The 23,037-nt window shown below is 47.0% G+C and overlaps 1 protein-coding gene across 1 annotated transcript in view; it reads right to left on the bottom strand.

Moving 5' to 3' along the window:
* The window catches only part of Habp2 (hyaluronan binding protein 2), a 35,709-nt gene that overhangs the window by 4,126 nt on the left and 8,546 nt on the right, over window positions 1–23,037 (bottom strand). The window contains exons 2-10 of the mRNA XM_031385011.1: window positions 19,442–19,478; window positions 9,800–9,910; window positions 7,768–7,875; window positions 6,546–6,662; window positions 5,648–5,767; window positions 5,028–5,199; window positions 3,923–4,020; window positions 2,507–2,756; window positions 573–715 (exon numbers count right to left, since the gene is read on the bottom strand). Of these exons, the coding sequence (XP_031240871.1) occupies window positions 573–715; window positions 2,507–2,756; window positions 3,923–4,020; window positions 5,028–5,199; window positions 5,648–5,767; window positions 6,546–6,662; window positions 7,768–7,875; window positions 9,800–9,910; window positions 19,442–19,478 (1,156 nt within the window). The remainder of the gene's footprint in view (window positions 1–572; window positions 716–2,506; window positions 2,757–3,922; window positions 4,021–5,027; window positions 5,200–5,647; window positions 5,768–6,545; window positions 6,663–7,767; window positions 7,876–9,799; window positions 9,911–19,441; window positions 19,479–23,037) is intronic.

Raw genomic sequence — 23,037 nt, 5'->3', positions numbered from 1 at the left:
GGAGGCGAGGAGGAGGAGGAGGAGGAGGAGGAAGAGGAGGAGAAGGAAGAGGAGGAGGAGGAGGAGGAGGAGGAAGAGACCCATAATGTGGCTGAGTCAGGGCACAGCACCACAGACCTGAGCATCCAACAGCTGAAAACAGCATACTGCCTCTGCACCCAAGCACCTAGTAGGTGCCACACAAGTGCACATACCCATTGTGTCACAACACATAGTCAGCTGGAAGCTGTGTAACAGCATCCCCATTTTACAGAACAGAAAACTAAGGGTCAGGAAGATGTCCTGAATCCTAGCTATTAAGCCGGAGAGCTGGGATTCAAGGCTGAGTGCTTTCCATGATATAATATTCTCCACATTTCTTCCTCTCAATTGAAAAGTTTTACCCAATTATCAACAATGCTATCATACACTCCCAAGACATAACAAGCTTTGAAATAAATTATCTATATTGTAGGATCCCCAAGGGATATAAGTGAACTTTTCCAGGGAACTTTCTATAATCAAACCCCAGATTCCTATCTGTGGAGAAATCCACCCAGGGTAAGACCCAGAGGAGACCAGGGGATACTTGCCAATGTCATTGTGGGGAATCTCATCTCTTTCATTATACTGACTGTACTTCAGTATCTTTTCCACCCTGAAGGTCTGTTCATGGGATTCTGTCTTCTTCAGGTCCTGGTCTCCTAGTACAACTTTTAGATGCTTGGTGTTTATGCTACGAAGTAAAATAAGATGCTCAGGAGATTGCCCCGGGATGACAGAGGAAGGAACTATGCAATTTAGGAAGCCATGTGACCTTGGTAAAGTGCCTGGCCTTCGGCTTCAGTATCCTTAGCTGCAGTTCTTTGCTCTCTTACAAAACTCTGTTTGGGTTCCAGATAAGACAATGCAAGGGAACTTCTTCATCAGTAGATGGAGAGTGCAGGCATACACTCACTCTTCCCAGGAGAGCTCTTTTCTCTCTGGGTTTGGCTAAAAGTCAGCTGCTGTAACTTTTAGAGCAAGTCTGCTGTAATTCATGGGTAGGGACTAAGGTTCATGCGTCTAACCCCAAGAGAACTTGGGGACCACACTAGAATCCCAGAGGATAGAGTAGACCAGAAGTTATGCAGGCTGCCTCTCAAGCCAGGGCTCATGAGACCAGCCCTGACCATGAACTTAGAGAATCTGAGAGAGGTGATGATTTCTCAGCTCTCAGAAGTCACCGGAGGTGCAGATGAGAATGCCTGACCCTCCCTTCCGGTCTGTCTGGGCTGGGGTCCAGAGCAGACCTTGGACACAAGCTCTGCAGCCAGTCCCACAATACCCAGAGGAAGCTCCACTCCAAAGGGCTCTGACACACCCAGGATCAGAGGTGAGCAGGAACCAACATCTGTCCCAACACTGGGAGTAACTGGGACCAGTGGGACCAGGCACACAGGAACTCCACCAGCCCAGTGACTCAGGTTCCTTCTGATCTGTCTGGCTGGGGTCCAGAGCAGACCTTGGGTGCCAGCTCTGTATACAGTCCCACCACACACTGAGAAAGCCCCACTCCCAGGTGATCTAACAAGCCCAGGATCCCAGGATCCCAGAATCACAGGATCACAGAGACAGCTTGACTCTGAGGAGTTCTGACCAGGATCGCAGGAAGGACAGGCTCCAGTCAGACTTAGCAAGAGCAGGTAGCACTAGAGTTAACCAGACGGTGGGGGACAAGTGTAAGAAAATAAACAATACAAATCAAGGTTACTTGGTATCATCAAAATCCAATTCTCCCACCATAGCAAGTCCTGGACACACCATCACACTGGAAAAGCAAGATTCAGATCTAAAATCACTTATCATGATGATGATACAGGACCTTAAGAAAGACATAAATAGCACGCTCAAAGAAATACAGGAGAACACAGGTAAAGAGCTAGAAGCTCTTAAAGAGGAAACACAAAAATCCTTTAAAGAACTACAAGAAAACACAATCAAACAGGTCAAAACCGTCCAGAACCTAAAAATGGAAATAGAGAATGCCTGATCCGGAGGTCCACTGAGGAGAATGGCCATTCTGCCCATTCAGGGTTGACTCTAGAGACTCAGGAAGAAGACAGAGTCAAGAAGACAGCTAGTCTCACTCACTGGCATTCTTTCCATGAGCCTTTAGTTAAGACATTAAACTTTCCTAAAACCCAAGTCTCTTATAAAAAAGGGAATAACTATATTTCCTTCAACATACATACTAAATACTTGCTACATGGAAAGACCTCGGTAGTGAAGGCATCAGGGCTATCACAATTTACAAACCACACAAGCCCCGCCCTACCCAGTGTCTTGGTAGTTAGCTATCTATGGTAAACTTCGTGGGACAGCTGTGGTAAGCCATGGTAGTTATATTCACTCTCATCTACAGCTCTGCTCTTTCCCCTCTGGGCATTTAGCCCCAGTCCTGCCAACACTTCTGAGGTATCACTTGGAGGGGAGAGAACCTGTTTGCACCCCAGTCACGTGTTCTCCCTTCCGCATGGATACCTACTCGGTACAGTGGGCTGCAGTGAGCACCCAGCAGGGGTGGATCAGGGCACCCCCACAGAAGTGGCCTTGGGGCATGGAGGTGGTCAGCGTCAGTGAGGTCTGCAGGGACACCTGCCACGGGTGCTTGCCTGCTGTGCTCTTAAAGCCCCCGTAGATACGTTTGACTGTGCGTTCAGCCATCTCCGTCTTCCCGCAGGAATCGAACCCTGGCAGCTCTATCACAGGCTCCAGAAGGCTTTCCACTGGAGTGTCTGTAGGGCACATGAAGATAAATAATAAAAGCTGTTCCTTTGGAGGACATAGCGGGAGTCATAACTCTGACCACGAGTTGACCAAATGCCCAGAGCCAAGAGACTGCACACCTTCTATATGTCCTCTGGTGAGTGATGGAGACCTGCTAAATGACTTAGGTAACAGAAAGCAAGTTCACAGAAATGATGTGAAAGATGTAGCTTTTATCTCCATATTTTGAAGTGCATTACTCCTAGGGTGTATAAACACAATGCACAAATCAATCATGGACATGCATATTATGTCATCCTCAATGCGTGTTTTCAGGCTTTTTTTTTTTTTTTTTTTTTTTTTTTTAGTAGAATAGTGGAGGTAGTGCGGTTCACCCAGAAATTTGTGGCAAGCAAAGAGTGCAAGGGTTAGATGGCTGCAACCTTGTTCTGTTTCTTGAGGTTGTGCAGAGGGAGATATAACACGCAATTCAAGAGCTCAAGAGGGCTTGTCAGAGAAAGGAATGCTTGGGTCAGTTCTCAAAGAATGGTTAAAAACAAGCAAAAGCAGATATGAGATGGGGCATTACAGAGAGGTACCCATAGAATAGTGCTGCATGTGTGAAACACAGAGAGAATCCCTTTGGTCAGATAGATGGGTACATTCTTTCAGATGTGGGTGGAGAGGTGTCCCTGTGAAGATTGTCAGAAAAAATGAGAAGCTGGACTTCAGACCATAGCTCATCCTAAGATACCACAAGGACCCAGCCAGTGATGGTCATTGTCCACATGACACAGTAAGTGATCAACAGCATATGATGGTCATTGTCCACCTAACACAGCCAGTGACCAACAGCCAGTGATATCATTGTCCACATGACACAGTAAGTGATCAACAGCATATGATGGTCATTGTCCACCTGACACAGCCAATGACTGACAGCCAGTGATGATCATTGTCTACCTGACACACACAGTGTATGACCTGGGGTTCGAAAAGAAAGTTTTAGATCTAACCTGGGATGATAGAAGTGTCGAGGCTAGCTCATTGTCCTGAGGGCTACAGAAGACTAGGAAGAGTGATATGTTTGTAAAGTGAGGGTCAAGGGATGTGTAGGGTGGGAGTGGTCAAGCACCAGAACTCCCACCAGGACTGCCCATCTCCTCTCCAGGCCCTGCAGGTGGCAGAGACTCACCAGGCACTGGACAGACTGTGACATCACAGTACTCCCATTTCACCTTCTCACTGTTCACTTTGACGTAACACCAAGGTTTGTGGTCTCCATCTGGGTTTCTAAAATACAAAATTTAAGTTACCATCAAGGCTGTGGGGCCTTAGCATCACAGAAGCACCCCGAGTCAGAGGCTATGCAGTCCCCACATGTCCCGGAACCATTCTTTACTGTAATCCTCCAACAGATTAGCAGACCTTGTCATACCAGCATGCTCACAGATTTTGGGCAAAATCTCAATGTCAGGAGGAGAAACCTGAGGACCACAAAGTAGTTTCCAACCAGTGTGCTGGACCATGGGAGACATGAAACGTGGGAGAAGTGGGGTTTCTACTGAAGATCCCCACTCAGTGTGTTTTAGGAGTGTGTTACAGACAGGCAGACAGACATGGTGAGAGCTGGCCCCAACCTCTCAGTCTCAGGCATGAGAATCCTTTGGGAAGTAGTCAAAGACTTTCTCCATGAAGATAGCTCCATGAGAAGGCAGCTCCCAATGAGCACTGAGAAAACAGAGGTGGGGTGCTGTGTGCTTGCGGGGCCAGTGCAAATGCAAGCAGAACACCCATACTTTCTGTACAAAAACCCAAGTCATTGACCTTGACTAGACTAAAGGCAGATCAAGGAAGCCAGAAGTGTTGTCTGGAGACAGAAGGCTAGGGAAATCTAGACCGTTTGTTCTCCAGCCTCTCTCTTGATGGCAAGGGGGTCCATGCGACTACTTCTGCCACAGAATCCCAGAATTCATGTGGAAGGCAATGGGTCAGTTCTTGGTTTGAGGTTGTCTTTTTTTTTTTTTTTTTGCCTCATTTTTCTCTTTTTACCCTTCCTTAGTATTTGCAATACTCTGTGACGATGAACTCCCCCACCATCACTGGCCCACCCACACAACGCGTGTAGCATTAGTAAGAGAAGAACTTCAATGTGCACAAGGTCCGGAGACTAGGGGAGTTCTTGTTGTTTTGTCATTCCAAGTAGGATGATTCTCTGTTCAGAAAGAAGGCTGCTGACTTGCAATCAGTTTTAAAGTCAAGCAACCAAGATGGGACCTACAGGAGGCAGTAATTCATACCTGCAGAAGTTGTGATCTGCGATCCCGTGGGTCTCTGCATCCTCCATAAACATGTTGTAATTCTCCTGCAAGAGGAGGTGGGAGTTCCAGTAAAGGCATGGGTTCTGGCTCACTGTCTTACTCACTTTGCCTCTGTAAGAATAGCCGTCACCAGTGTAACAGTCGTCCGGACCTCGGAGAGAGCAGGTCGCCTATGAGAACGGTCAGTCATGGACTCATTGCCCGAAATTAGGGTTTGTGGGAATATCAGATGTGTCACAGGACTGGGTCTGATCATGTGTTATCTCTAGGTCTTATCACAAAGCTCCAGAATGTTCCACATTCAACCAGAATTAAAAATATGAAATCCTCCAGTTTGAGAAGGTGGGTGCTTATAGACCGACTAGGGGAGGTGGGATGGGGCCCTGGTGTGGTCTGGGTGGAGGGTTGATTTGCTACACCACACCCTAGATCATCACTTGCTTGGAAGGGGCTCTGTGCTCTGTGGTGGGAAGACTGGGGAGGAATAAAGCTTGGGAGACTCTGGGCCACGTGTGTAGGAGACACTTGAACAGAAAAGGCACTGGAGTTCTCACTTGTCTCAGAGTCTTTGAAGGTGTGGTAGTAGTGAAGACCCATACCTATTTCGCAGAATCTCCCCTTATACTGGTCTGGACAGGCACAGCTAAACCTGGACCTCCGTCTGTGTCGGGAACAGACACCACCATTCTGGCAGGGATTTGGTCTGCACGCTGGAAGCACTGTGAGAACAGAAAGTGGGACCCAGAGGGCATGCTAGGAGGAGGTGTAACACGCCTAGTGGTGGTACTTTTCTGGAGTCATCCTCTCCTGAATCATGGGACACCATAGAACACAGACAGATCATTGACACCCTGGCTAATGTCAAACAACCCCTCTCTCCCAAATGGGTCACAGAGTCCTTACAGACTGATCGGGAAGCTTTCAGAGAGTCTGATCTAGGTAGAGACTCGCCTGTGGCCCTTGAGAGCTATGTGGCCATGGGTGAGTTAGCCTATGAATCTAGGTTCTTCATTTATGAATTTCTTTGTCTCATAGACAAGAGTAAATCTCTTGGGATGGTGTACCTATTCATAGCAGTGCCTCAGTGTGTAAGTCCACCATGCAACCCATCTCAGGAATAGATCAGTGCCTGCTTCCTGGAGGAATTAACTTCCAAGCCGTGTGTGTGTGTGTGTGTGTGTGTGTGTGTGTGTGTGTGTGCATGCATGTGTGTGTGTGCGCTCATGTGTGTGCGTGTGTGTGCATGTGCGTGCGTGTGCGTGTGTGTGTGTGTGTGTGTGTGTGTGTGTGTGTATGTGTGTGTACAGATTAGTGAATTCTCCCTGAGTTTCCCCAAGGAGGATCCCTTTTCTAAGAATCCTAATTAAGAAGGCTGTGTTGGATGCCACAAAAACTTCAGACACACTTCTTCCCACATCTGCACAGTAAGATGCCGACGCCATAGGCACAAGTTAGAGCAGAGAAAACATTGTGCACAGAAGAGCATCTGCCACGCACCTTTGGAGCAGTCTGGTCCAGTGTAAGGGTATTTGCAGGCACAGCGGTAGTAGGGAGACTTCTGGGTAATGAGGCAATCGCCGTGGACACATGGGTTGTCCTTGCACTTGTTTTGTGCTGTATGAAATACACAGGGAAGTGGAAAATGGGGGTGGGACATGACTGGGGGCACATTTGACTTAGAGGGACACCTGCTTAATTAATTAATTAGCTTAATTTTGGAGGCGGGGCAAGTCGACGGAATCTGTGGCTTTGTCCGTAGTCCTGGAACACCAAGCTGCTCCAGGACAGGGATTCCCACTTAACTTTAGGTCTTGGCTGATTTTTTTCCATCCTAACATACACTAAGATAGCTGTTGTTCACACCTCCGTGTTCACACCTCCGTGTTTACACCTTCAACAGGCAGTTGTGATTTCTGCCCCTTATTGCATATATTTGATATTCCGGTTTTGGCCAGGTGTGAGGAGAGGGGCGAACCAAAGGCCATGTTCTCTCCGATCTCAATGATCTGGTGTTCTCGGCTGTGTTCCCAATGATCTCAACCATTTCCTGAAGGACCCTAAGGGTCAAAATGGAAGGAATGGAAGGAATGAGAGGGGCACCAGGTCAGAGGCCACAATGAAGCTCTCTGCCCTTATCGCTATCTTTTCTCCTTCTTTTACCACAGGAGACGACCCTCAATTGGACAAAACCCAGTTCCTCACCCATGTCACTATTCTCACTATTATACAACCCTACAGGAGTTCTAAATGCAGACCTGAGAAGGGTAGTGGGAGAAAGAGCCCAGGAGCCAGGCTGGCTGCTCTGCGTATATCCTGACCAGCTGTGTGGTCAGGAGCAGGTCTGCAGCTCCTGTGCACCCTGTTCTCAAACTGGGCCTTTGCGCCCCGGGATATTCCTGTCATCCCATTTGAGGATCACATTTCCTCTGCTGAAGTTAGGGTAAAAGCAAATTTCCCAGTTTCTCACCCTCTCTTGGCCTCAATATTCTTCTCTGCAGAATGGAACCCATGAGCCCCGTGTCATAGTGTTGGGGGCAGGATACACACAGATGCCATCTGTGACCACACAGAGCCTGATGCCACCACGCATGATCATAGCCTGTGCAATTATAACCTTTGCCCCAGGATCACCCAGGGCTTTCACATCACCTTTGCATGGAGGCAGGAGGGGGGTCACAGTTAACCCCAAGGAATGAACGATGCAAAGCTGTGTGCTCACCAGTCTGACACCGGCTCCCCGAGAAGGGGGCTGGGCAGTTGCAACTGAAGGCATCTCCTCTGATGATACAGTCCCCGCCGTGTTCACAGGGGTTGGACTGGCATGGATCTAAGACACAAAGACAGAAGCCAAGGTCAGAGAGGGGGAATCCAAAGAGAAGACCCACTTCTCACCTAGCATCGGCCTCCTGCCCCAAACCGGAGATCAACAATAGAACTGTTGCTTGGACAAAGGCAGAAACTGTATCATCCTTCGAGATCAAGGGCAACTGTAGTCACATGCCGGGGAGAGGAATGCAGGCAAGTAAGAGGGGAGGCAGGCAGACACAATTGTGACTGTGTCCCTCAGCCCCGCTTTGGACCTGGCTTTCTCACTGAGGAAGTCCCCTCCCCCTTATGAGTGTTTTCCCCTCCCACCTCGCCGGAGTACATTGGGGTCTGGCTCTGATGCTGAAGGCATTTCACAAGCCTGAAGACCTCCCCTACTTCCAGTGCCCCGGGGTGGAGGTCAGTCAGAAGTGTGCAAAGCTAACCCACCCCTCATGAAACACATGCTTTCTGAACACCAGGAAGGAAGAGCAAAGGCAAGAGGGTGACAGAGAATTGACAGCTCAGAGGAAATGACCCAGTGGCCTTCGTCTTTCTTCAACTCCTTGTTCAGTTAGATTTTGTCATATTTCATCTGTGCCTTTGGCTTTTTCATGGTCGTCTGAATGGATCCTCCCTTGGGGAATTCTTTGTCCTGCGCTCACACTCATTGTTCTTTGGTTCGGGAAGTAGGATCCCGGGGCCTGGCTCCTGTTTTGATGGTCTCTTCTGATGTTCCCCCTGTGCCCTGTATCTTGGCCCTGCCTTCCAGGCCACTTTGCAGTAACACAGCCTTTTATACCAGCAGCTAAGTGCTTTCTTTCTATGCCTTCTCCTGGCTTTGCCTGGATCTAACTTCTTATTTTCCTTTTCTGTCCTGTTGGCCAGTCTAAGGAGCCATAAACCAAAACTAAGTGTGTGACTACATATACATGCACATACACAAACACACATAAAAGCACACAAACACACAACTACTTCACATATATACAAAAACACACACAGACACACTCACCTATGCACACAACCACATTCACATATACATGTATGTATACATACAAGTACACTCACACATATACACGTATATATGCACACAACTGTACTCACAAATACACAGATATACATATATACATACACCCAATCACACTCACACAAACACATAAAACATACAAACACACATAAACATTCATACAACCACACTAACAACTGTGAAAAGATTCTGAATAAGAAGCTAGGAATGGTAGCAAATATTTATAATCCCAGCACCCAGGAGGTAGAAACAGGCAGAACTGGGGGCTCATTGATCAGTTGGTGCAGTTTAATCAGGGTAAGCCCTGGCCTGTGAGAGGTCCTATCTCGAAAACTGAGGTAGATGTCCTGAAGTAGGACATCAGAGGTCACCTGCTGGACTTTATATGCACACAGGAACACAAGCATCGAAACATACACACCCCTCCAACATACACACAGACTTACATATTCACATGCATGATTCAGCATGCACACATGGAGATTATAAGAAGCAAAAAGAGAAAGAAAAAGGACAAAGGTGGAAAGCCGGATGTGTCAATGCTGGGATGTAAGTTCTGGAAGCTAAGTTAAGTTATTTTGCTCTGTTAGGACACAGCTTGCGATCAAAGACACAGAACTGATGTTGAACTTGAGATCTCTTTGCAGTGTCAGGAGCCAGATGATGACGCGATGTCTTGCTGCATGACCTTGGTCTAGGCCGCTGTTCTCTTGGCCTCCCTTACTTCACGTAGTACTAGAGGTAGGGAGATGCTTTCTTCCCTGTTCTCATAGTGTAGGACTCAATGGGGGTAGATCCAGTCTATGATGCTCTTTAATACCTATTTTACCATGCAGCCAGAGAGGGGAAAGAAATGCCCTTGCACATGGACACACGTAAGTCTAGCCACGGTCCCTCCCTCCGGATTGGCACCCACCATCATCTTCGTAGTACCAGTCTGGGTTCTCGGGGGAGGTCTGCGTGACACTGGGGTCCTCGTCTGGGCTTGAGTGCTCGTAGCTGTAGTAATAGTCATCCGGGGTCCAATCTGCAGGGGCAGGAACAGGACAGGAGACACCCTAGTCATCAGACCTAAGGAAAGCATCCTTGGTTCAGGGAGGGGACCACCTCTTCCCTAGGAGCTCAATTTCTTTCTTTTTTAAAAAAGTTTTATTGCATTATAATGAGAAAAGTTACATGATTTCAATTTATCTGAATTTGTTATCGTTTAAAGACATATTTTAAGTAAATAGAATTAAATCACATTCTTGTTTTCCTTTTGTACCCCACCTCTTCCCAGAGACCCCCCTTCAATACCTACAATATCTTTTTTTGTCATATTCTTTAAAAGTTATAAAATACTACAATAATAAAAGTGAGTGTTATAAAAGTTGTTTGATATAAAACAACAATCAATTTAACAGTATTATGTAGATGCTTCTCTATGGCAATCCTGAAAATACATACATTTTTCTCAATATAAATTTTAAATAACTCCAAACGTATTAACTGTATATTTCAAAATAATACATCACTACTAATATTTTCTTAAATGAACATAAATATATGAAGTGTTTTTGTTTGTTTGTTTGTTTGTTTTATATTTAGTAGAGCTTAAAACCTTGGCTCTTTCTGTGGTAACTTGTTACAAGAGTTACAAACGTCAAGCAAAGCATTCAGTCTTACTCTGTTGTTCTCTTACAAACCCCCTCCCAATGTAGTTGTCTACATTTCTTTTGGGTATATAAATACTTTTAAAATATGTAAGCTGTTCTGAAAATCATAGTATAGTGTAAAAACATGAAATAAACAATACTACTAATAGAGAGGCTGAGATAGGAGAAGCAAGATCTCAAGACCATTATGTTGTACAAGACATTGTCATGAACACACAAGCTGAAAGTGTATATAGATTGTACAATATTGGACCTATTTCTCCAATTACCAAATTAGAGAGACCACTGGATGTTGTCAATAAATTTCTAATTCATCATATTTTTGGATTTCAATCAATTAGGATATGTTGGTAATATTAATTTTCACATTAAGATATTAAGAAAAAGTAATTGATATTTCCTGTTGTTTTTGTTGTAAGAGGTGGAATTAGGTTTGTGTGGATTTGTTGAAAGATTACCTTCTTGCTTCTTTTAGGGTGTAGTTTTGCTCCTTATGTTGATGTTTTCCATCTATTATCCTTTGTAGGGCTGGATTTGTGGAAAGATATTGTGTAAATTTTGTTTTGTCATGGAATATCTTGTTTTCTCCATCTAAGGTAATTGAGAGTTTTGCTGGGTATAGTAGCCTGGGCTGGCATTTGTGTTCTTGTAGGTTCTATATGACATCTGCCCAGAGAGTTCAATTTCTTTAAGGAGGAATTACACATCTTTTCAGCTCTCCCAGCGACACAGGAAGATAGGCGAGTCAGGCTGGTGATGTTTGATTTGGGAGATGTTATGGTCCAGCAAGGCAGGGCTGGTGTTTGGCATGGTGGCCCATGCTAGAAATGGAGAAGGAGATCAAGTCCCAACTTTACACTGTGTGTGACCTTGGGTATGCTTATTTATTCTCCATGCCTTAGGTTTCTCTGCTCTGAACAGCAGGAGGCATCCTGCGGCCTCCAAGTCTTCACATATCTACCCAGGGTCTACCAGGGATAGAGCACCTGGTGCTGTCACTGTGAGTGATGTAGGATTTCCCCATGAGACTTCCTTAGTCATCTTAGGGACTTGTCCTTTCCTCTTGGGTCAAACATCTCTCAGTTGCCACTCCAGAGCATTGAACAGCCAAGCTTAACTGAGCTTTTACCAGGCCTGTGCTAAACATTTGCAGGGACTTTCTTATTTCTACTCATGAAATCAGGGAAGCAGGGCCAGGGATGTAGCTCAGCTGGGAGATTGCTTGCCTTAATATATGGATCCTAGTTCTGCATGGACCGTCTGTGGTGGGACACTGTAATTCCCAACGTCTTAGTTTTTTTCAATGTGCTATGAAATAAAGATACCCCAACAGAAGCACTTGAGGAAGGGAGGGTTTATTTGTGGACCACAGGTTAGGATTACAGTCTCCCATGGTGGGGAATTCAAGGTACGAAGAGCTTGGAGCACTGATCTCATCAGATTCACAGTCAGGAAGAATTAGAGGGATGAGTGGACATTTAGCGCTCTGTTTCATTTTAGACAGTCTAGGTCTAAAGCCAGGAAATGGTGAACTTTCCTCGATGAACCCAATCAACACACTCTCTCCTCACATACATACGCAGAGGGAAAGTAAGCCGTCACAGGTGTTCCCGGAGGCGCGTCTCCTCGATGAGTACAGAGCTTGTCGTGATGACCATCAGCACTACGGCTTCAGGCTTTACGAGGTAAAGGAAGAAAGGAAGCAGGCTTCCAAGCCATCATTGGCTGTGGAAAGTGTGAGGCCAGGCTGGGATACATGAGACCCTGTCTCAGAATAATCTGGAATGCTTATGCTGACTGGGCCTTACATTGTAGACTCTGAGACACAGAAAGAATATCAGGCATCCAAGGTCCCATGGCTAATTCACAGCCAGATTTACACTTGTTTGTCTCAGTGTAACCACCATGTCGTCTTTCTTGTTCAACAACAGTGCTCGATCACTTTAATAGGTTCTTTCTGTCACACACACACACACACACACACACACACACACACACAATCATCCCCACTGAATGTCTAGCCTGCCACTTAGCAGACACCCGCATACAGCCCTCACACTGCTCCTGGACCTTGGAGACAGAGTGCCGGAGAGCTGAGTTACACGGGACTTTAAGACAAGCAGGTATGTGTGTCTGAACTCGAGCTCTTGGTTACTCAGAGTCTTGGAAAATGCTGGAGGCTCTGTGGCTGGCGGGGAGAAGTTTGGAACTGGGAGAAAGTTGAGTTCATCTTGCCTTTTCCAGCAGATGAGAGGATGGCAAGTTGGCACCGGGAGCTGGGAGGACGCTCTCCAGAGAGACACATGATAATGAGGCAGGACTGAATGCCGACACTGGACTTGAAAGGCAGTCCAAGGAGGCAGCGATGGCTTGGAGGACAGCTCTCCATTCAAGCCTGATGACCAGGCACGCTGCCTCATGCATCTCCCCAACATTCTGTAGTAGTCTTTATATCTGTGGCTTCTGAAAAATCAACTTTTGCACCAGGGCTGTTTTATATTTCCCATTAAAAATAGAATTACCTTTTTATTTCTTTTTTTGACTACACCAACCCTGGTTCCCTGGCAAAGTCTCACCCCAGTTATCGGAGTGTCAAGTCAAGACTCTCTTTGCTCATTATTTTTCATTGGCTGCTTTTTCCACTATGAAATGTTCCCAGAGGGGGCCACCTTTCTAGGAATGAGGGTCTAGGCTGAAGGTAAGACCGCAGTCTTCCTGGAGCAATAGTTTCCTTCCATAAATATAATAAAGTAGGGAGAGAGGAGAAGGTGACAGAAAACTGTCTTTCTGAGTTGGCCATGAAAGGTTCCAAACTGACATTTGAAGGAGACAGGTTGTTGATTGCAACACTGATTTACCTCTGTTTTCACTGCTGGACTTACTTTGTTTTTCTTACAGGTGTTTACAGATAAGAGTCTCTCAGGGAACTCATAGAACCCCTCTCAAGAGTCCCACAATTGGAGGGCGGATTGGCTAATCGTGACTGTTACTAAGGATTTACACTCCACAGCCCCGCTTTGTGATTAGGAAGACACTCCGTTAGCAAAGTGCTTTCTGCACATGCTTGAGACCCGAGTTCAGATATCTACTGCATCTGTCTGTGAAAAGAACACGGTGCCACATGCCTTTAATTCCAGTGTTCTGTGGGGTGGGTGGGAGATGGGAGATCCTTGCAGCTCCCAGTTACTCTTGCTGAATGGGTGAGATTAATGTCCAATGAAAGACTCCATTTAAAAAAAAATATATGGCAAGTGATTGAGAACGATGCCTGCCATTAACTGCAGTCCTCTACATGTATATATACATACAAACACACACACATAAATGTGTGTAGGCTTGTACATACAAGTACCTGCACACACACACATACAAAAAAAATCACATGAAACATACAAACCTTTATACATGCACTTGTCATAAACACATAGGCATGCACACACAAATCTACACACATGCACACACCACCCACATATATAAAAACTGAACACACAAATCTGTACACGTGCACTTACCACTCACACATTTAAAAAGCATGAAATAGAGGAGATGCGTTGAGTCCTATAGTTTGTGAGGGTCCCAGGTAGAGGTGGGTTCAGCATAGGCTTCAGATCACCAAGGAAGGAGAAGCCATTCAGTCAGGGGAGCCGCACAAGGATGTTACCAAGGCCTCTCCATGTGGGCAGACCCCTACCTCTTTTGTAATGTTGACACTCCATCCCACTGTACGTATGAATGGTATACAGCAAACCTACAGTGGATGGGGTATTATACCGGGTGGTAGAAGGCACTGGGGACCACAGAGTGTTATAAAGTTAGACCAACAAGAGTGGACATGGTCTTGTCCTAGAGGAGCCTCCAGTCTGAATAGCCTCGAGGAGGAAGCAAGATGAGGAGACTGAGAATGGCGTCAGGGAAGAGAAGTTGGGCGTGGTCACATGGAAGCCTGGAGTCCTTGCTTTCAGTGCTGGATACTTGACTTGGTTTGAGCCAATCTGATGGCATGGATGCCCCAATTCTCCAGCCTTCTGCATCTTTCCTGCCCCACAGCAGGACTTCCCAGTTCATATTAGCCAGAGATGGTTCATATCCTACCTCTTGGTGCTTTGTTGACTTTTAGACTGGCTCTAAGGCTGACCCTGAAACCTCATGTTGTTCTCTCTCCTTCTTCCTTTTCTCCTTCCTTCCTTCCTTCCTTCTCTCTTTCCTTCCTTCCTTTTCTCATTCCTTCCTTTTCTCATTCCTTCCTTCCCTCCTTCCTTCCCTCATTCCTTCTTTTTCTCATTCCTTCCCTCCCTCCTTCCTGCCTTCTTTTTCTCATTCCTTCCTTTTCTCCTCCCTCCCTCCTTCCTTCCTTCACTCCTTCCTTCCTTCCTTTTTTCCTTCTTTCTCCCCTGATCTTCTGGCCCACTTTCCTGGGCCCTCCTGACTCCTGTGGAAATAGTCTGGCCTATTTTGCCACATGGGTCAACAGCGTACCCAGATGAAGCCTCAGACACGAGAAAGCCAGTCAATAGGAAAATGAGATGCCAGACTGGCCTCTAGTTGACTGAAGATGCAAGGAAATCCAGCCAAAATCAGCTAGACCTGGTCTAGACCAGAAGAATGCAGATTAAACTGCACCCAAGGAATTAATATCTAAATACATGGTTATTGGTGGACATCTCCAAGTTGGGGTCCTGTATTATAATAACAATGACAGACACATGGGGATTGATTGACACTGGGTTGTCATGGGGTTGGGGGTTAAGATACTGGGGCATTCTTCACTAGCCTTGTTGACTGCCGGGTATGGATGTCTTAGCTGGAAGCTCTTTGTTTGGCTCTGGACCTTAATGCATCTATCTGATTTGTTTCCTGGAATCTTAAAAATGAGACTGCTTCTGTTGTGTCTTCCCACAGTGTCCAGCACAGAGCCCTATGTATAGTTGACATGTGTGACAGATTGACTCTACCTGTGACCAAGCCTCCTTGCCTTCTGATTGGCCCAGCTTGAAGCAGCATCAGCGGGGACTTTAGGAAGAATGTAGGTGAGATTTGTACTTTTCAAAAAAAAAAAAAGTCAACTGATGATCTTTGTACAAGTCTATAAAGCTTCTAACTATTCTCTTTGTAGAAAGGAACTGTCATCTGACATGAAATCTGGTCCTGCTCTGGCAGACTGGAGAACATTTCTTTAGAGACATAGTTGATAGAGTGCTTTCCTTGAAAGGAATGGAACCCAAATTCAGCCTCCAGAATCCATGTTTTCAAAAGCAGGTGTTGGGGTTACAGACTTATAATCCTAGTGCTGGGAAATGCAGAGACAGTGTGATCCCTGGGGCCCACTGGTCAGCCAGCTCTGCTCACTGTTAATTCTAGACCTATGAGAGACCCTTCTCAGAATCCTCAGAAAGTTGTAGATCAGGTAGCTTGGCAAGTGTAGCAATGAATATTACTGTGCCTCAAGCACAGGGGTAGGCAAGGACCAACTCCAGACTGTCCTCTGACCTCCAGCACTGCAACATGTGTGCATAAACTCATCCATACATCATACATGCATATATATATATATATTTGCATGCATATATATAATGTCATGTGCACATATGTTTTGCACACACAAAATAGAGAGAGAGAGAGAGAGAGAAAGAGAGAGAAAGAGAGAGAGAGAGAGAGAGAGAAGGAGAGAGAGAGAGAGAGAGAGAGAGAGAGAGAGAGAGAGAGAGAGAGAGAGAGAGAGAGACTCAAAAACAAGCACTATGCCTGAGGTTGTCCTCTGGAGTCCACAAACATTCATGCACACATACAATGGCAGCTTTGGGTTTAAGTAAATTCAGATTGCTTGAGACTTCCTCTGAGGTGCTGAGAATGGGAGAACCTTGGGCAGAGTGTGACTCTCAGAAGCATTTTACATGAAGTATAAAAAGAATCCTATGGCCTTGCTCCTTTCCCAGAATCTAGCTAGAAATAACCATGAAAAGTGTTAGGGGTATTCTGAATTAACACAATTCTAACAGTGGGTTATTGCATGTTAAATATTTTCTGTGTGTCAGATGAAACTGTGGGTAAACAAAATTCTACATACTTCAACCTTCTCAGTGAAGGCAATCAGCATTTGTATTCTACAGATCGAAACGCCCAGGCAGAACGGCATCCGAATCTGGGTTCATCTAACTCCAAGCCCCCTGTGCCTTTTCATGAGCCTGGCATCTTAAGGTTCAGGTTAGAAAACCTTTGGCCTTTTGGCTTTCAGGAAGCGACCTGCTTAGGAAATCTTCAGCTAGCACATGCCCTTCATCCCTCTCCAGGATTCCTGTGGCCCATGGTGAGGGCCTCTTGGAAAGAGCTCACAGTTGGTGCTATGGGAACTCCACAGCTGCTCTGCTGAAGGAGCTTGCCAGATGTGTGGGATGGAATGAAAATCCCTGGAATGTCATCCCAGGTGGCTTCATCCATCACCGTGCCACAGCTGGCTCCTCTGAGGTGCCTTCCCCAAACCCCAACCCTGTCGGCCTGCCTGTGACATTTCCAGCCCCGCTGGCAGGCAACCACAGCTGAGAGCCTTGCTGGCAGGCAGCAGGACAGCTGATGGATGGGCACAGCCTGTGGTGCCAGGCAGAGCCAAGCCAGCTTTGAAGATGCATTTCCGCAGGCCTGCCGGCTGTGTGTCACCTGCTTTGGGGAGACGGGCAGAGCTTGTGCTGTTTGATGGCCACCTCCTCTACTACACACTGGGGACTGGGGACCAGGCACCTTCTGCTCCAGCAAGGCCCTTGCCATGTACTGGCACCAGTAAGACCAACCAAGGAAGCAGTTTGCCTGAGGGCATGAGAGGGGCGTCTCTTCAGCATGCTGCTGTCTGAGGGGAGCATGGAGCTGATGAATTTCATCAAAGAACAACCCCATGTGCAGTGGAACCAGACAAGGATATGCCTTAACTCTAACTTTCTCGGTCCACAGCCAGAGGCCAACAGAGCATCTGGAGCTAGGCCCTAGCCAGGGTCAACCTGATTCCTTTGCTCACTGACTCTCAGACATTATCTGTGGTCTTCTTGGGGTTGATGTCTTGGCGTGCCCAGTCTCACACTTTCCTCAGTTGGTTTCCCAACTTAAGTCCTTATCTTAAATGCCTCTGGTATCGGGTGCTCATTCCTTTTTCTCAAAAGCCCATTGGCCTGTTCAAAGTTTAGATAGTCTAGTGTTAGGAAAGTCTTTCTATCTGTGGGCCAAATCTGACACTATGCTTTGTAATCTGTTCATGTATGGACACATTGAATGAATCCACTCTTCTCTTTATCTACAGGGTAATCACATTGGTTCAAGTAGTTCATTGCCTAGTTCTAGAATGTCATAAACTCCCTGTAGACATCATATACAACATCTGGCAGACAGAGGTCAAGCGCCTTGTGGTGAGGATACTCCTTGAGTTTTTTCCTTTTTCATGTGTGAATGGTACATGTGTGTGTGTGTGTGTGTGTGTGTGTGTAGTATGTGTGTGTGTGTGGGTATATATGGTACATGTGCGTGTATGGTACATTTGTGTGGTGTGTGTGTGTGTGTGTGGCATGTATGTGTGTAGTGTGTGTGTGTGTGGTATGTGTGTGTGTATGGTACATGTATGTGTGTGGCACATTTGTGTGTGTGTGGGGTACATTTGTGTGTGTGTGGTACGTGTGTGTATGGCCTGTATGTATGTGGTACATGTGTGTGTGTGTGATACATATGTGTATGCATTTTTACACGTCTGTGAGTATGTGTATGTGTGTGTGCATGGGTGCATATGCATGTGGATGGCAGAGTGATATCAAGAATCACCCTTAACTGTTCTTCACTTTGCTCATTGAGGTAGGGTCTCTCAATCAAACCCAGAGCTCATTGCTACAGCTAGTCTCACCAGCCACCTGCCCCAGAGATCCCTGTCCCCATCTTCCAAGGTGAGAATGACAAGGTGGCTGCCCTGTGCATCTAGCATTCGCATGGGTTCTGGATCCATGCCTCTTGTTTCAAAGCGAGCACTTTATTCACTGAGCCGCCTTTCTGACACATAATGATGCATCTGGACACTTGAAGCTGAGGTTCTTTGACCCTTCTATGCCTTCGTCTCTCTCCTTGCCACCCCATAACATCTACAGCTATGTTTTACTGTCTTTCTGACCTCCCAAGTCCAAGAGCCATTTGCTGATGTCTGAGCAAGATGTTCTTGAGGCTGGAGAAATGATGCCCTTCCAACCTTGGTGTTGGCTCCTCTCTGAACTCCATGCATGTCAGGAGTCTAAACTGGGGTCTCTGATTCTCCCACCTCCATTTCCCAAGTGTCAGGATTATAGATGCATCCACCATGCCCAGTTTTGAATACAGTCCTAGCACCATGCCAATGGCAGACAGCATCCACCTCGGGTCTCCCTGACTCTCAGTGATGTGTGCCTTGTTATTGACCTGAGACTTCCTGTGGGGCTCCTGGATACCCCAAGCCCAACAGTAGTGGAGGTGGTGATCCTCAGGGAGAAGGGGGTTAACACTGGAGTAGCTCATTGTGGAGCTACCTGTCCAGTATCTTGGCCTCCCTATGGGGAAATGGAGTTAGTAGGGTGGCCCCTTGTTCGGTCACATTTTTTTCTCTCTCCAATCACGAGTGGATGAGGAACAGTTGCTTCCCTCATCTGGGCCTCAGTTTCTTTCTCTGTGAAGTCGGGGTGTTTAGCCACATTTGTAGTTTCTCCCTAAGGTAGCTGAGACCGTCAGCTCAACGCTGTGTGGAGTGTTACACAGCTGCAGTGTTTCTGTGATGCCCAAAGCTGTGTGGAGTGTTATACAACTGCAGTGTTTCTGTGATGCCCTGAAACCAGCAGAGTCCCAAGGTCCCATAAGTGCTTCTATGCTCTGGCCCCTTGGCTGGTGGCAGCTTGGGGTGAGGGCACACTCACCTGGGTCTGGGGGTGCAATGAAGGACATCAGTGAGAGCTGAAAAGCAAAAGGACACAGTGAGTGTGTGACAGAGCCACCAGCACCTTCCCCGGATGCCCTCGGCCCGAAATCACCATTCCCCAGACACAGGCATGCTGGAAATCTGCTGCAGAGCCTGTTGGAAGGTACTCCTTCTCCTGTGCACGCATCTTGATCCTTCCTCTCTGCAGACACATGTCCCTCACACACACACACACACACACACACACACACACACACACACACACACACACGCATGCACGCATGCACACACATGCACGCACGCATGCACGCATGCACACACACGCACGCACGCATGCACGCATGCACACACACACCTGTTGGAACATGGCGGCCCAGGGATCTGCCTCAGTATTAACTAAGCAGTTGCTCCCAGATCATGAGTGGCATGGTTGTGTTATGTTCCCATGACAACCCCATTCACAGAGGGGAACACTTAGGATTTATGCTCTTGTCTAAGTGAGTCTTGGGGTGACTGCCCAAGTGGATTGGGAATGAGCAAATGCTTAAAGCTCTCCAGAGGTTTCCCAGTGTTTCTGGAATAAACTACAAACACCTGCCCTCACATGCAACCCTCTTCCCATGCACCTCCCTGCCTCCAGGGAACAGGATCAAGCCAGGATCCTCCCATCTGGAGCCTCTGCATTGGTGGTTCCCTCAACCTGGAAGCCCTCTTAGATGCTCTTGACCAAGTCTCAGTACAGAGGCCCTGTCAGAACAGCACCTCATCATCTCCATTCATTTCTCCTACGGTTGTGTGTATGTGTGTACACATGTATGTGAGTGTGTGCACATGTGTGTATGAGGTGTTCATGCACTTGTGTGAACACACATGTGGGAGCCAAAGACTTCTTTATATCGGTTGTGTGTATGTGTGTACACATGTATGTGTGTGTGTGCACATGTGTGTATGAGGTGTTCATGCACTTGTGTGAACACACATGTGGGAGCCAAAGACTTCTTTATATCATTCCTTCTTTATATCATTCCTTCAATGTCATCCCTTTTTTCTTTTTTGAGACAGGGATTTTTGTGGGTTTGGAACTGGATACGGCTAGAATGGACGGCCAACAGGGTCCAGAGATTGTCCCATCCTTGACTCCCAGATGTTGAGACTCTAAGAATACATCGATCGCCATGTGCCACATTTGTACACAGCTTCTAGGGCTCAAATGCAGGTCTCTGTGCTTGTACTGAACTGTCTATGATGACTCCCCACTCAGGTTGTGGTTTTCTGTGGAACTGTATTGGGCACAGGGCAGATGTCACATTACAGAGAAAGTGAAAAGACACATCTGGAGGCAACACAGTGAGGATGTGGCATCAATAAATAGCATCCTTGACAGAAATGCATCCTCCGGGGTAGAGCAGATCCCCACTCTGCTCTCCAGATCACAGGACCTCCACAGGACACCCCATCTGGACACCACTCAGATGATGGTGCCCTCAGAGCAAACGGATGGAGGGCTGGCTATTCTAGCTCAAGTGATGGGACCACTGAGCGAAGGAATGTGATCCTGGATTAGGGAATTCTTGAGGTTACAGGGGAATCTAAATACAGATTCATTAGATAGTGTCATGTGGTAGTGTCAAATTTCCTGAGAGTGGATGGGGCATTACACTTCTGTAGCCCAGTGTCTTTAGAGTTGGGTTAGGGTGGCATCTGCCCTCTATTTGGAAATGGCAAGGAAACAGACAACGGACACTGGGGAGAGTAAGCTCGAGTGTGGGGTGACAAAGTGAAGGGTGTGTGTGTAGGGGGGCACCTGACATCTCTCTCCTCTTCTTTTCTTTAGGTTGGAATAGTGACAAAATGAAACTCGGGAGGAAAGGGATAAAAAGAAAGAAGGGAAATGGTCTACACTACCTGGGAGTGTGTCTCTGTTTAATTACCGTGTGGTTCAGCCCTGTTTTTATAGGGAACAAGATAGGGAGGGACACATATTCACTGGAGGTGGGGAGGGGTTACTTGGGGAGATGGGAGTGTTAGGGGTACTAGAAGAAAGGCTGGGGGTCCCTGGAGAATGACCCCACCCCTAGTATGGCCAGTGGCCACACCTCAGATCTGGTTCTCTGCTTAGCCCCATCTCCCCGCCATTGAACATGTGGGGACCGTGGTCTACATCCTGTCTACTCAGGTAGATACCACTTGGGCTTTTCAACTCAAGTTGACTGGGATGGGCATGCCTGGCTGCTGCCAGCCTTGAGTATGGGCAGGACAGGAGAGACATCTTTTCTGAGCCCGCAGAGAAAAGCCCTATGTGACGTGTGCCGAGAGTACACATGGAGTGACCCATAGCTTCAGCCACATATGTGGCAGAAGATGGCCTTGTTGGACATCAGTGGGAGGAGAGGCCCTCGGGCCTTCGGGGGTTCAATGCCCCAGTGTAGGAGAATGCTGGGGCAGGAGGATGGGGGTGGGTGGATGGGTGGGGGAGCACCCTCATAGAAACAGGGGGAGGGGAAAGGGGACAGGGGGCTTCCGAAGGGTAGACCTGGAAAGGGGAAAACATTTGAAGTGTAAATAAAGTATGCAAGAAAAAAAAGAATCTCAAATTGTGGTTACATGGTGCCTGAGGGACAGCTGCTGCTGTTCTACATGTAGCCAGCAGGTGGCAGACATGTCCTTTCTAGGCATGGTAGCCGAAGGAATTTAAACTGGAAATAGACTTCCAGCAGAACCAGCCTGGCCACTGAAGGAATTTAAACTGGAAATAGTCAGACTTCCAGCAGAACCAGCCTGGCTCCTTGGACAGCATCGCCCCACTCACACACTCCTCCCTCCAGCCCTCAGCTCCTGAAAGGGCAGTGTACTCATTGCATGACCCTGTTTCCACTCACAGGGAGGCTGTGGTGCCAGATGAAGGCAGCCCTATACCTGGCTGGTACCTGGGTATCTACATGCTAACCCCCACTGTATCAGAAGCAGGAAGAACAGATGCCATTTGTCTTCTTCCACCCTGCCATTCTATTCTGATTTTCCTCACGCAGGAAATAATAGAAGAGCCCTTCTTCCTGGGACTTGAGAATCTGAAGACGAGACTCAGTGGAAGACATGGTATATGTGAGGGATAGCCAAGAAACAAATGAGAAAACGGAGCTCTCTGTGGAATTATAAAGAGCTGGCAATGAGCCAGGGGTAGTGGTAAAATGTTCCATATACACTGTCTTGTTTATTCCCCAAGGCACTTGATTATTCCAACACTGTAATTATCAACTTACACCCAAAGCATTGACATAGCCTTGGAATGTGAGTACCCATTGTCCATCCAAGTCCTGGTTCCTAGCCACTGGGAAGAGGTTAAGGGGTCATAGCATGCCCACATTGCAGTAGAATGATGGAGACTGTCCTGGTTTGGTTTCTCTTGCTGTGACCAAGAGCCACTTGGGAGAAAGGGCTAACTTGTCTTACATGTCCTCATTGTTGAATATCACTAAAGGAATCAGAGAGAGAAGCAAAGGCAGAACACAGAACCCATGGAGGAACACAGAACCCATGGAGGAACACAGAACCCATGGAGGAACGCAGAACCCATGGAGGAACGCAGAACCCATG

Source organism: Mastomys coucha, unplaced genomic scaffold, assembly GCF_008632895.1.
Source record: "Mastomys coucha isolate ucsf_1 unplaced genomic scaffold, UCSF_Mcou_1 pScaffold21, whole genome shotgun sequence".
Classification (NCBI taxonomy): domain Eukaryota; kingdom Metazoa; phylum Chordata; class Mammalia; order Rodentia; family Muridae; genus Mastomys; species Mastomys coucha.
This window is presented reverse-complemented; position numbering and strand designations above follow the sequence as displayed.